Source organism: Muntiacus reevesi, chromosome 4, assembly GCF_963930625.1.
Source record: "Muntiacus reevesi chromosome 4, mMunRee1.1, whole genome shotgun sequence".
In the NCBI taxonomy this organism is placed as follows: Eukaryota; Metazoa; Chordata; class Mammalia; order Artiodactyla; family Cervidae; genus Muntiacus; species Muntiacus reevesi.
Window position 1 is genome coordinate 115,766,413 of NC_089252.1, and position 12,870 is coordinate 115,779,282.

The 12,870-nt window shown below is 46.0% G+C and overlaps 1 protein-coding gene across 3 annotated transcripts; it reads right to left on the bottom strand.

The window, feature by feature from the left end:
* Nucleotides 1-4,393: 4,393 nt before the first annotated feature.
* LSM3 (LSM3 homolog, U6 small nuclear RNA and mRNA degradation associated) lies at nucleotides 4,394-12,618 on the bottom strand. 3 transcript variants are annotated; one of them, XM_065935444.1, is made up of 5 exons: nucleotides 12,557-12,618; nucleotides 11,236-11,346; nucleotides 9,069-9,164; nucleotides 4,947-4,987; nucleotides 4,394-4,799 (listed from the first exon to the last, which is right to left on the bottom strand). In XM_065935444.1, exons 1-5 carry the CDS (start codon nucleotides 12,575-12,577, stop codon nucleotides 4,745-4,747), a joined length of 324 nt encoding a protein of 107 aa, XP_065791516.1. In that variant the 5' UTR covers nucleotides 12,578-12,618; the 3' UTR covers nucleotides 4,394-4,744. The 3 variants fall into 3 exon arrangements, with proteins under 3 accessions (XP_065791516.1, XP_065791517.1, XP_065791515.1); XM_065935445.1 differs by lacking the exon at nucleotides 4,947-4,987; XM_065935443.1 differs by lacking the exon at nucleotides 4,394-4,799 and having other exon boundaries at nucleotides 4,806-4,987.
* Between the last annotated feature and the right edge of the window lie 252 nt (nucleotides 12,619-12,870).

The following is a 12,870-nucleotide window of genomic DNA, read 5'->3' on the forward strand; positions in this document are numbered from 1 at the left end:
CTAGATTTGGAGGATGGGGGAAATACAGATGGTGGTAAAAGAGTACAGACTTTCAGGTATGAGTAAAATCTGACGATTCAGTATAAACCATGGTGACTAAGTTGACCACACTGACAGAAAGTTCTCACCACAGACACACACAAAGATGAACAGGAGGTGATGGATGCATTAATAACCAGAAGTGGGAATCCCTTCACAATGTATACATACATCAAGTCATTACAATGGCCCCTTGAAATACTTCACAATTTTGTCAATTTCACTTCAAAAAAGCTGAAAAAAAAAAGTACCATTTACTCTTTCCAACTGGCTTTCTTATAGTTTAACTGCTCAGTTATTCAGCATTTCCTGGGGACACGCTCTTGGCCAGGCCCTGGGCGCAGGGGTTGAGACAATGGTACCAGCTAACAAGAAGCCACTTATTGGGTGGGACTCGTTCTCACATCATGCAAGTAACCCGCCCTCCTCAGAGCTCGGAGGACCCCAATATTTACTCTCAGCCCAATACACTTGTGTTGCAGCCCGGCAAGGGGACTCCCGCTACTGTCAGGCCGTCATGAAACGCCTCTACGCTCCATCCACACTGACGCCCCCGCCTCCACCGCCCCCCAGGGTGCTCGAGGGCCTCCTACTAGATTTCAGAGCAGTGACTTCAAATCGCAACATCTCTGCTATGAAGTGTGTTCCAAAACCTTTGTCACTAATCACCAGGAGGGTTTGTTTTTGTGTAGTCAGGGGAGATGGCAAGTTATTCTTACAAAACAGGCACTCTGTCTCCAGCTCCCACCCACTCCTTCCCCTGGCTCCCTTGAGAGAAGCGCCCCTCCCCTCACTCAGACCAGAGTACCCCTAGGTGGGTGATCTGACCTTTAGTTCCATGACGGGCATGTGGCTCAGGCCCAACCAACCAGGGTGCTCAGTCGCTCAGTTGTGTCTGACTCCTGGGCACCCCATGGAGCCCGCCAGGCTCCTCCATCCATGGAATTTTCCAGGCAAGAATACTGGAGTGGGCTGCCACCTCCTCCTCCAGGGGATCTTCCTGACTTGGGGATCGAATCCGCATCTCCAGCATTGGCGGGGAGAGTCTTTCCCAGAGTCGCCTGGGAAGCCGTCCTCTAGTAGGTGACTTGCTCTCAGTGCAGCTGCCAGAAGGGCTGGATTCTGTTTCTCATCTCCTTGCTTCTGCCAGTGTTCCGTTGTTGAATACTTTAAAACAATGTCTACTAACTGAGAAGGGTCCACTTCACAGACACCACGTAACTTCTATAATTTTTTAACCTCTGGGGCACCTTACCTGATGAAGGTCATATTTATCATCCTTACACTCTCAGGGGCCTCAGGCTCTGTATCTGTGTAGCACCTATAAACTTGATAAATCCTTTCTAGAAACTCTGATGGAGCTTCAGTTGGTTTTTACCTCAGGAATTTTAAGTTTGTCCAGGTACCCCGTTGGGTCTTCTCTCAGATCTCTGCACTGTGAGGTGGTAGTCCTCTGACTCGTTTTTCCCCGGATGCAATAGCATAAAGGCTTCTACATATGGTGCATGCCAAGTCACTTCAGTTGTGTCTGACTCTTTGTGACCCTATGGACTAGAGCCCAGCAGGCTCCTCTGTCCATGGGATTCTCTAAGCAAGAATACTGGAGAGGGTTGCCATGCCCTCCTCCAGAGGATCTTCTTGACCCAGGGATGGAACCTGAGTCTCCTGTGGCTCCTGCATTGCAGGCAGATTCTTCACCGTTGAGTCACCGGGGAAGCCCTCTACTTATGCTATCTTTTCTCTTTTCCCTGCCCTTTTGCATAACTGTGAGATCGTGAGTCATTGAGGGGCCATTGCTCTTCTGATTCCAACATAAACTGGGTTCTCTTCACCATAATGGCTAAGCAGGGACCAGCAGGTGAGCCAGTCGAGAATGAAAGCACGGCAGCTGGCAAGCAGGTAGGCTGTAATCCTGGGTCTGCTACTCGGCAGGGCCTGCCCAAGGATGAAATCCACGAAGCTCACCAGAGCCGAGGGACACAGACACCATTGAGCCTCTGGAGCCTGCCAGGGCGGCTCCTGGAATCTTCAGTGACCTTCCGTCTAGTGCAGGTGGGCATTGCTCACAGCTGGCAACCGCTCGCCCAACGGAACACTCCTCCCCTCTGACTGCAGGCTAAAATGTAGGTATGTATTACAGGCATTCCTCGTAGACTGTGTTTCACTTTATTGCTCTTACTTTTTTAAACAAATCGAATGTTTGCGCAACCCTGCATTAAGTTTACTGGAGCGTTTTTTTCAACAGCATTTGCTCATGTCTGTGTCACATTTTCATAATTCCTGCACTATTTCAAACTTTTTCATTGTTATGGTAATCTGTGATCAGTGATACTCCCTTTATTGTGGGGTTCTGGAACCAAACCTGCAATAGTTCCACGATGTGCCTGCATCTGTCATAGAAGGATGTGTGAAAACAGCCTAGTTTGGGCAGATCTTTAAAAACCACTATTTAAAATGTGTGAAAAATGCCTATTTGCAGCTGATGCTTTTAGTCTTACTTGGGATGCTCAAGTTACTCAGTTTTCAATTGGGGCACGTGTCATCTCAAAACTGTAGCTGCACATTTTGTCCATCCTTGTTTGTGTGAAACTGACAAGTCAGGAGCATAAGCCACCAACACGGGGATCCAGGTATGGCATCTGCTTGAGAGGCTTCCCCTTGAGTTATGTGATACCACGTCGCAGAGACTACCAGTCCCCAGCTCCAGTGACATCGGGCCATCCAGCTGGCTGGAGCTCAGGGTGCCGTGCAGCCCTGGAAATCCAAGGCACGGCTCTGGGCCCTCTGCACCCTCTCGGAGCACGGCACCACTGCAGGCCTGGAAAGGCAGCCTGGAGGGAGGACTGTGGCAGGACGCTGCTGGAACGGCCCCTGCTGTGGGTTGGGCCCCAGCTCCAACCCTCCAGGCAGGCGGCCTGAGCTCCGTAAGGGCTCGCACAGCTGCCGTCTGGGGACATGCAGAGGATTATCATGCAGGTACACTTTTAAAAATTTGACTGTGCCAGGTCTTAGCTGAGCACTCAGAATCTTCAATCTTCACTGTGGCATGCAGGACCTTCAGTTCTGAGATGTGGGACCTAGCTCCCTGAGCAGGGATCGAACCTACACCCCCTGCATGGGGATCGCAGAGTCCCAGCTGCCGGACCACCAGGGAAGTCCCCACCCCTGTATCCCAGCAGCCAGGACTAAGCAGACGTTTGTATGGAGCAGCTGGGTTTATGTGCGCACGATCGCAACTGCGTCAGGTGGTAAGCTTCATGGGTTTAGAAACATACTGTGTGTAGACAACAGTCCTCACAGCCAAAAAACAGTTCTACCTAACCTATCAATGCTAGAAAAAACAGGAAGATGACCAAGAATAGGAAAAGCATTCATGAATTAGGCACAGATATCAGATGCCACAGGAATAGAATCGGAGTGGCCACCACGCCAGCCTGTGGTGGACATCAGGAGCCAGGGCTGCCCACACGCTCACCCGGGGAATGCCTGGGACGCACAGGCAAGAACTGAGAGTTCACAGAGCTTCAGTTTCTCGTGACGTCCTGCAGTAGAGCTGTCACAGGGACGTCACAGAAGACGGACACAAAACGCCTCTGCTCGGGGTACTCTGACAAAAGATGTGGCTCTGAAACAAGCGTTCTGTTCAGGAAGGATGATCCAAAGGATCAACCACTCGCCACCATCAGAAACACAGTCCCACTTCTTCAACAGTGAAGAAACAGGTTCCATCTTGGGACCTCCTAAAGCCTGGACCAAGTGTGCGTGTGGCAGAAGGGTTCTCTGCGGTCTACTGATGTCGATGAAGCCTCCGTCAGCTTGCCCACACTTGTTTTCCTCTTCTCCATTAACTTGCAGGAACAGGCACAATAAAGAAAATGAAACCACTTTGTACAACGTCTAACGAAAGCATCTTTCTTGCATAGGGCTTAAAACACTGCATGTTAGCACAGTGTGCTAGATAATGGATTAACCACCACTGAAGCCCGACCTTAGAAAATCAGGCCAGACAGTTAACAGCACTGGGCTTCACCGTTCACTGTAGTGCTAGTGTTTCCGATGAGACGTCATCAGCCCCACCACACCTGCCCGGCCAGGTGGCTCTGGCTTGGGCACTGCTCTCTGCCTGCTCACGGCATCCCGTACACGTATGCCACCATCAGCATGGCCCTCACTGCCGTGCAGTCACCACACCTCAACAAGGGGCTTCCCAGAAGGGCCCAGGGAGGGACGCAGATCCACAGAACTGCAGTTCCCAGGACTCAACTTGGTGCCGCAAACACAGCAGACGCAAACAAGTGTACAAGTGAATGGAAGACGTGCTTACTTTAAAGAATTCACAAGACGGGAGACCACATTAAAAACCAAAAAAGGAAACGACACATTTAATTTAAAGGCAGAAACCTAGAAATTGTCCAAAAAAACAGTGGAGCAAATCAATTCCTGAAAAAGCTCTGTATCACGGCAATCACATTTATTGGAAGGGTTGGAAAAAAATAAATATGCCGTTTAGCTGAAGAACTTGTGAGTTATCTACAAATCAACTTATGTCAGGAGTGGAAGAATTCTTGGTTATTTCTTAGTATCAAGATGTACATCGGTCTCTCTTTTGAATATCTTCCACATTCAAAGAGGCAATCACACAGTATAGCTCATCTTCTACACAGGATAAATTCTCTGTTTCAGCCAACTCTCAATGGCGGGGCAACTAGCACAACGCCATCTCCCCGTACAAAGAGCATCGGAATGTTGCGTTTTGTTGACTGTAAGAGGAAAAACAAAACAAAACACAGAACCCATTTATACAAATTTGTAGTAGTGGTGTTCATTTTCTGAGATAGAAATTTGAAAACAAAACCCACAGAGTCATCGTAACACAAACAAATGTCTTTAAAACCATGGTCACTTACCTTTGTGACACAAAGAACCATCTCCTTGAGTGTTTCTTTTCCTGGAACACAACCGGGGGAGAGGCTGCAGCCATCCACCCAGCCTGTTCTCCCCTCTTCCCGGCACACAGCTAGACATTTCTCACTCCCTGCCAACCACATGGCGCCACAGACTGGGTTTTAACCAATGAGAAGTGGACAGAAGTGACAGCTGACCCCAAACCTCCCACAAAGGCCCTCTGTGGCCTCCCCTACCACATGGACTCAGATTACAGAGAACCCTGGGGACGGCAGAGGCTGTAAGCCGGCATCCCTGACTGAACACGAGGAGGAAAGCTGGTGCATCAAGCTAAAACCTCACTAAAGACTGTGAAGTGCAGTGAAATGGCTCAGTCATGTCCGACTCTTTGGGACCCCGTGGACTGTAGCCTACCAGGCTCCTCCATCCATGGGGTTTTCCAGGCAAGAGTACTGGAGTGGGGTGCCATTGCCTTCTCCAGGGGATCTTCCCGACCCAGGGATTGAACCCAAGTCTCCCCCATTGTAGGCAGACACTTTACCGTCTGAGCCACCAGGGAAGTCACTAAAGACTGTGGGCACAAATAAAATCTTCCCATGTTGCTTCACTGTGGCACTAATCCACTCACGTATGGAACGGGTATCTTTTGTGTGAGCCCAGGGGACAAGCCTTAGGCAGTAAGGAAACAGATATGGAAGGTCTGAAATCTTCTCATGCCTCAGTAAAACTTTTTGCCTAGAAAGTAGCTAGAAAGTAGCCTAAAGACATCCCAAACCTAGGTTCTGGGGTAAAGGCTGGAAAAAGTAAACAGTGGTAGTGTTGCCGTTAACCTGATGCACTGGGCAGGGCAGTGTAAGGAAGAGATGAGCTTACGCGAGAACTAGCAGGTTTTCAAGTAGCGATAAGAAACAGCATTCATAAGGTCAAAAAAGCCAACTGTTTTTAGACTCCAAACTGTGGACAAAAAGCAAGAAAAACAGCTCTGAGGGGAAGACGAGATTAAGGGTGTTGCCTTCCCATTCAAGTTTATGTTAGCAAGTGACCCAGGGTAACCAACATTAATTTGTATGAGAGGAACTTACACATGTTAGAGGTGGGTAACTAAAGAAACAAGTGAAAGTGAAAGTGAAAGTGAAGTCGCTCAGTCGAGTCCTTCGTGACCTCATACCAGGCTCCTCCGTCCATGGGATTTTCCAGGCAAGAGTACTGGAGTGGGTTGCCATTGCCTTCTCCCAATGAAAAGAAACAAAGGCATCTGCAAGTTTCATCTAGAAAAGGACTTTGAGGTTACTGGCCCAAAGAATGGGTTGGAAGTAAACAGACAGGAAACACAAGAAGTCATAAGTTTTAAAGAAATAGCAATGACAAAGGATCATTAACAAAAGCGTTTGACAAATTGAGTATGCCAGCACACGTGAGTGTTTCTGTCAACACTCTGCAGCTCCCATATTTAACAATAAAAATGCAGGTAACCAATAAAGAGTTCTAGACAAACAATAATTTTTTTTAGTTTAAGTATGTCCCAAATATCGCACAGGTCATACTTGACCTAAACAAGGTTTCTTCACTACTCATGCCTCCCAGGGGACCTGTCACTGAAGGACCAGTGACTGCTCAGGGCCCCCATCCTTCCCTTTCTGAAAGGGAGTGTTTATGGCGGTGGACATCCTGTCCTTGCTCTGCTACAGTCCAGGGGGGAGTGGTGACAACCATCCTTCTGAGCTTACAGGAATCTGTACAACTGACCACATGTAGCTCTGACGGAGAACTGTTTCTGTGCCAGGCAGAAAGTATTGGAAATAATAGCTAGGTTTCCAGAACTTTTTTAACATGTAAAAACTGTTTTATCAGCTTCTTAGGTACTGGAACATGAAAAGAGAACCGTGAACAGTAAATTCAAATAATACCTATAAACTTAGTATGTTAAATCCAGTATACGCATCTGTCAGCCATGAATGTATCTAACTCTTTGTATCTCTCAGGGTTCTCAAGTTTTACTGTGCATAAGATCATCTGTTTAACAGCTTATAAGGCTGTTTCCTGGCTCCATGCCCAGAGAGCCTCACTCCAAAGGCCAGGGTGGAGCCTGTGAACCTGCATTTCTAAGAAGTTTTGGGTCTGCCCATATTTCAAAACCCTTGAGGAAATTAGTCCTCCCAACAACCATCAAAGTGAGCTCAGCAGCAGAAGCTACCCAACTGTAGTCTTCAGAGGAGACCCCAGACCTGTGCAGCCTTGTGAGAGACCCTAACACAGAAGACCCAGCTGAGCCTGGACATCTGACCCCCAGAAACTGTCAGCTGCTAAGTGGGTGTGCTTTTAAGACTCTAAGGTTTTGGCTGACTTGTTACACAAAATTCTGAGATAAAGGGTTCAGATAATTGAGGAAGTCAGGACGGGAACAAGGAGTTGAGAGTGGCCTCACTCTGAAGGTGAAGGACACCAGGAGCCTGGTCTCAGATGCACCGAGTCTGAGGTGACGTCCAGAGCGGGTGTCTGTGCAACAGGAACATTAGACGAGAGTGATGCTCAGGAAAGACACACACGCATCCACAATCACAATGGCCACCGACCACCACCTGCCGCCAGCTTTACAAGGACCAAACTCAGTGCATCCTGGAAGGCACACTTACTGTGCTGGCACTTTACTGAGGAGGTCCTCGAGGCGTAGAAAATTTCTAGAACTTGCCCAAGGTCACACAACTAATCAGCAGCAGCCAAGATGTGAACCAAGATCTGTTCGCCCAGAGCTCAAGCTTTTGTGCTGTACTATTATTATAGACTGATGGCTTATGACAAAGAGTAACTAACAATTAACACGTGAGAGGGAAAAATGCGTATTAAAACACAAATAAAATCCATGTTCAGAAGGAAAAAGAAATCTAGCCAAGGAATCAAGAGTGCCTGAAAAGAGGCGGAGAGCCAGGATCAAGCAGAAGCACAAAAACCAACAAAGGCTAACACCTGAACACGTACTATGTGCCTCTTGCCATCTGCAGGCTTTTCACGGAATCTCTCAATGAATCCTCAACGGCAGCATGAAGTGAGTTGGTACTACCATCCCTATTTTACAGGCACGGAAACTCAGTCAGACGAGTTGGGTAACTGATAAAATTATAGAGCTGGTAAGCACCAGAGTCAAGGCCTGAATCCACACGGCCCTGCAGCCTGAGCCTACACAGTAAAGCAGGATACTAGAGGACAGTCAGAGACTGGCTTCTAAATACTTACAAGACTGAAGAATATCTGCATAATTCAGTGAACTAACATTTTCCAAATGACCAGAATTTGATGTAACAAAATTATGCTTATACACAAGATCCATTCCAAGTGCAAGGTAGACCAATGAACTTACATATAACAATATGGAAAGTTCAGTGATGTAGTTTTAGATTCCACACTACAACTTATCTTTAAGAAACTACTGCGTGTTGAGTTTGGGTGTAGCATCAAAGGCAAGTATCCACAAAAAACACTACTCCCTTTTCCAGTTAACCTATCTGTGTGACGTTCAACCATAACGTAGCACAACAGATTAAATTCAGGAAAAAAAATGTAATTAAATGCTGTCCATTAAGTCAAGCATTTGCAAAACGTAAAACAAAAGATACTTCTCATTAAATATTTTGCTTCAGAAAATACAGTTAGTATTTTCAGAAGAATGTTACTTATGTCAACATGTAATAGATTTATTATTTTTAACAAGTTAGTATTTTTTAAATTTCTCGGTTTTAGTTTCCAATAGGTACTGATAGATAAATCTACATCAAACAAAACGTCATCCTGTATTACTGTTATATACAGCACACAGTGCCTCTTTAACAGCCATATCTCAATGCATTGTGGAAGCCAAACAGAAGTGACCAGTACTCCCGCCCACCAGTGAGGAAGTGACGTCTACAGAGGTACTTTCTGCCCAACATACCCCAGATAGGAAGTGGCCAAGCCAACACTGGAAACCCAGGTCTGTCCCACTCCAAAGCCTTTGCTTTTAACTGCTGCACTCCACTGAGCCCATGAATAGGTATCAAAACATGAAATGCTTTCCATAAACAAGTATTAGTTTACTGGATTCTGAGAACAACTGACATTTTGAAAGTGATGACTAGAACTGCATGACTTACTTTATATATCTCTTCATATGTTTCTTCATCAATTTCTATAGTTGTCACAGTTTCTTCCACATCTCCCAGTATCATATTTAAATGCTGATCATAAGCCTGAAGTGGGAAAGTGACGGACCAAGAAATTTAATAAGCAAATTAGGAAAAAAAAGACTCAATTACAAGTAACACATAACATTAATACTTACACCACAAACTTTTACATGCAAATAAAAAATAGCCCTGCTGTACAATGTTTCTTTGCAGATCATCTCCCGTGATTACTTAATTGGCCCAACACAAATATAAAACTGTTTGTGGCCAAAGATGAATTTACTCAAAATAATTTGAAGTTATATACAGTAAAGGAAATAAAATTCTTTAACTGCTAAGATGACAGCACTAGTCTCCTAAAGGCACAAGACACAGTCACTCAAACCTCCCTGTCCCAGACTAAACACCACAAAGTAAACACAAGTAGAGCAGCACCCTGCATATTTTACAGCCTTGCCAGAATTAGCTGCTCAGCACAGTCAACAAACAATGCAACTCAGGTACTCAAGGATGTCCTCAATTCAAGCCCCAAAGCTCACGCATTTGACCAAATGGTGAAGCTCCAGAGCGGAGGGCAGAGGGTCTTGCTTAGAACCCACTTGAGTTACTTTTAGTCAAGGTTTAAATAGTTCACCAGCTCACATCAAAATAAAAGCAGCCAATTAGCAACACAGGGAAGTGCCAGGCAAAGCACACAAACAAGAGCAAAGATCCACAGATGAGAGCCCCAAGACAAAGGTTGGGGGGTCATTCAGTGCGGAGGCAACTAAGTCCACACAGGGGACTGAAGAAGCCTCCCAGAGTTAGGGCAACCTGTCTGTCCAGGAGGGCCTGTCTATGTGCCAATGGCCCAGGTGATTAAGCTCAGTTCTATTTTTCTCTGCAAAGTTGCCCCTATTCCATGTCCTGGGGCTCATCTTCCTTTCTGCAACTTAAGACTTAGGTCTCCACTTCCTTTCCAAGCACAGGAGGTTTCTGACCTTTAGGTTTCATATTAGGTAGAATCATGCTACTAAAGAGACAGCGGAAGTCAGACGGCTTAGGTTCCTAGTCTGGCCCTCCTTCCTACTGGCTGTGTCACCTTAATCAAGTAACTTTACCTTTCTGGGCCTTAGTTTCTTCAAATGCAAAATGGGGATAACGAGTATCTGCACTCATAGAACTGCTAAAGAGATTAAATGAGATATTACAGGCAAAACACTTAGAATGACAGTGCCTGGTTTAGTGCTGGATAAAAACTAGCTATTTTTAATCACTTTAGGGTAGAATGGCAAAAATAAAAAGAACACACTCAGCAAAGTATTAAGCTATCAAGGAGAGACAAAACCTTTAATATACTCTTTATGAATAAATGGAATCACCTCAAGGGCCCAATCCTATAGAAATATTGATATATACAGATATAAACAAAGGTCCGCATATAAAAATGATTATTGCAGCATTACTTTTAGCAGCAAGAAATGGAAAACGACTTTGGTATCACTACTACCACATACAGAATTCTGCAAAGTCATTAAAAAAATAATAATGAAGAAGGTTTAACATGTACTCATGATCAATAATTTCCAAAAAAGATTAAGTGGAAAAAAAAAGGTTCTTCCAAAAGGTATAGAAAGATACCACTTATTTTTTTAGAGATGGTGTATACAGTGCAAATATATGCACACAGACGCATATTCATGTATGTAAATATACAGAATAGACCTGAAAGACTCTAGACCAAATAGAAGGAAAGGCTACCAGTAGGAGAAATGACATTCTGCTTTTACTCTATGGACATCTGTGCTATCTAAAATTTTTCACAACAGAACACAAATTAATATATATACATGTCAGTAGTTTAAAGAACACTTAAATGAGAATGGAGAACAAGTAAATGTTATTTATAAAACAACAGAAAAGAAGAAATGAAAGAAATGACAGTGACAGTGTTCTTTAATAAATACACTATTTCCATTAAGAGAAAAAAATGTTAAAAATATGAATAAGATACCGTCACATTTGGCCTTTAGAAACATGGGTGCCTTTCCACCTCCTTCGGGTGGACAGTCAACATGCTCTTCCAGAGCGGACAATTTCCACCTTTCAAAGGAGGAGGGGGAAGGAAATAATCTCAAGGAGACAGCTTACTCACATGTAACCTGCCTCGAAGCTCTCTGTCATTTCTCATCTTCACGTAGATGCGCTCGTCCAGGCTGAGCCGGATGAGATCCAGGGGCTCTTCCACAGTGTTGGTCGTTTGTTGCTGATAAAAGAAACAGGCTGAGTGACACTACAGGACTAGAGTGAAGGGACTGAACGCTCCGCGCCCTGCGTGACTGTGGGCAAGTCACTTAATCCCTCTATGCCTCAGTCTCCTAATCTGTAAAATCTGTGTATCAACAGTGCCTACCTAATACTGTTGTTGTGAGGCTTAAAGGACAGTGTATGAAGGCGTAGAACAATGTCTAACACTAAGTGCTGGATAAATGGGGGCTGAAAAGTACAAAGAAGAGAGAGAGGAGTTAGGACAAAATTATCATGACTCTGTTCCCTCAAAATCCGAACTGTCTGACCCCATTTCAGGGTGGAGGGAGTCACTCTCTCAGGGACTTCACCTTTATTTCAAGTATCATTTAGTAGCCTGAAGACCATACATTTAATGACTACCACGTAAGAGAGCATGCAATGTAGAGATCATGTCTGAGGGAGGATTATGACTTCAGTACAGGGCAGGCTGAGTTTAGGGAGCCATTTGGCCAGTAAGATGAATATATTAGTATTTTGTAGATACTTTAGAATACTGGGTGAAAGCACTGTCTGTGACTCTGGGAGTGTGGGCTCAACTCCTGACTCTGACACTTACGAACTGGGATTAAAAATGGTGCCATCTCTAATTCTCAGTTTCCCTGTTTATAAATGACTGGTAAAGAATCCGCCTGGCAATTCAGGAGACGCAGGTTCGATCCCGGGGTCGGGAAGAATCCCCTGGAGGAGGAAATGGCACCCAGTCCAGTATTCTTGCCTGAGAAACCCCATGAAAAGAAAAGCCTGGAGGACTGCAGTCCACGCGTTCGCAAGAGTCGGACACGACTTAGCGTGTCCCTTCACGCTAAGTGAATCCCTTCGTGATTATTGTGAGGAGTAAAAAAGGGCTAATGTATTAACTTGATGTATTTGAAATAGTATCTTGGCAAACAGAAACATACCCAAGAGAAAGGAAATGACGAGAGTGAGGAATAATTAGTTTTCAGCGGGTTTGGAACAGTAAAAGATCTCAAGGCCTGACGTAAAATTCGGAGGGGGCGCGGTTAGCCAAATTGGCAGATTAAGGCCGTGAAGACCCAGAAAGAGGCGGCATAATTAGCCACCTTCCCGTGAGACTGGAAAAAGCAAACCTGGCAGGCAAACCCGGGCACAGCCAGGCCCGGGAATAAGTAAGCCGCTGCTGAGCTAGCGCTTCAGAAGACACTCACCGGGTCCACGTCGTCCGCCATCTTTCAAACCCTGCGCTCTTTCCCGCCTCTCGCGAGAGCACGAGAACAACCCCGCCCCCCCCCCCCCAACCCCGCCCTGCCTCCAGCCTCCAGACTCTGGAAACGCGAGAACACAACGCACCGGAAGTAGAAAGAAACCGGTTTTGCGGCTTTTCGCTTCCGGCAGTCGGCATTGGTACTTCGGGGCTGGGGCGGAGCTTCATGGGGGGCGCGGGGTGGGGGTGTGGCCTCTGCGAGGGGGCGGGGCCGCACTCGCCCCGCCTCGGGGCGGAGCCAGCTCGCGGGCAGCGTAC

Coding starts and splice junctions, on each gene's coding strand:
- LSM3 (XM_065935444.1), bottom strand. CDS start 12,577: ATGGCGGACGACGTGGACCCG. Junction 11,347..12,556: donor TGGCGGACGACGTGGACCCG/GTGAGTGTCTTC, acceptor TTCTTTTATCAG/CAACAAACGACCAACACTGT. Junction 4,800..4,946: donor TGGTTCTTTGTGTCACAAAG/GTAAGTGACCAT, acceptor TTCCTCTTACAG/TCAACAAAACGCAACATTCC.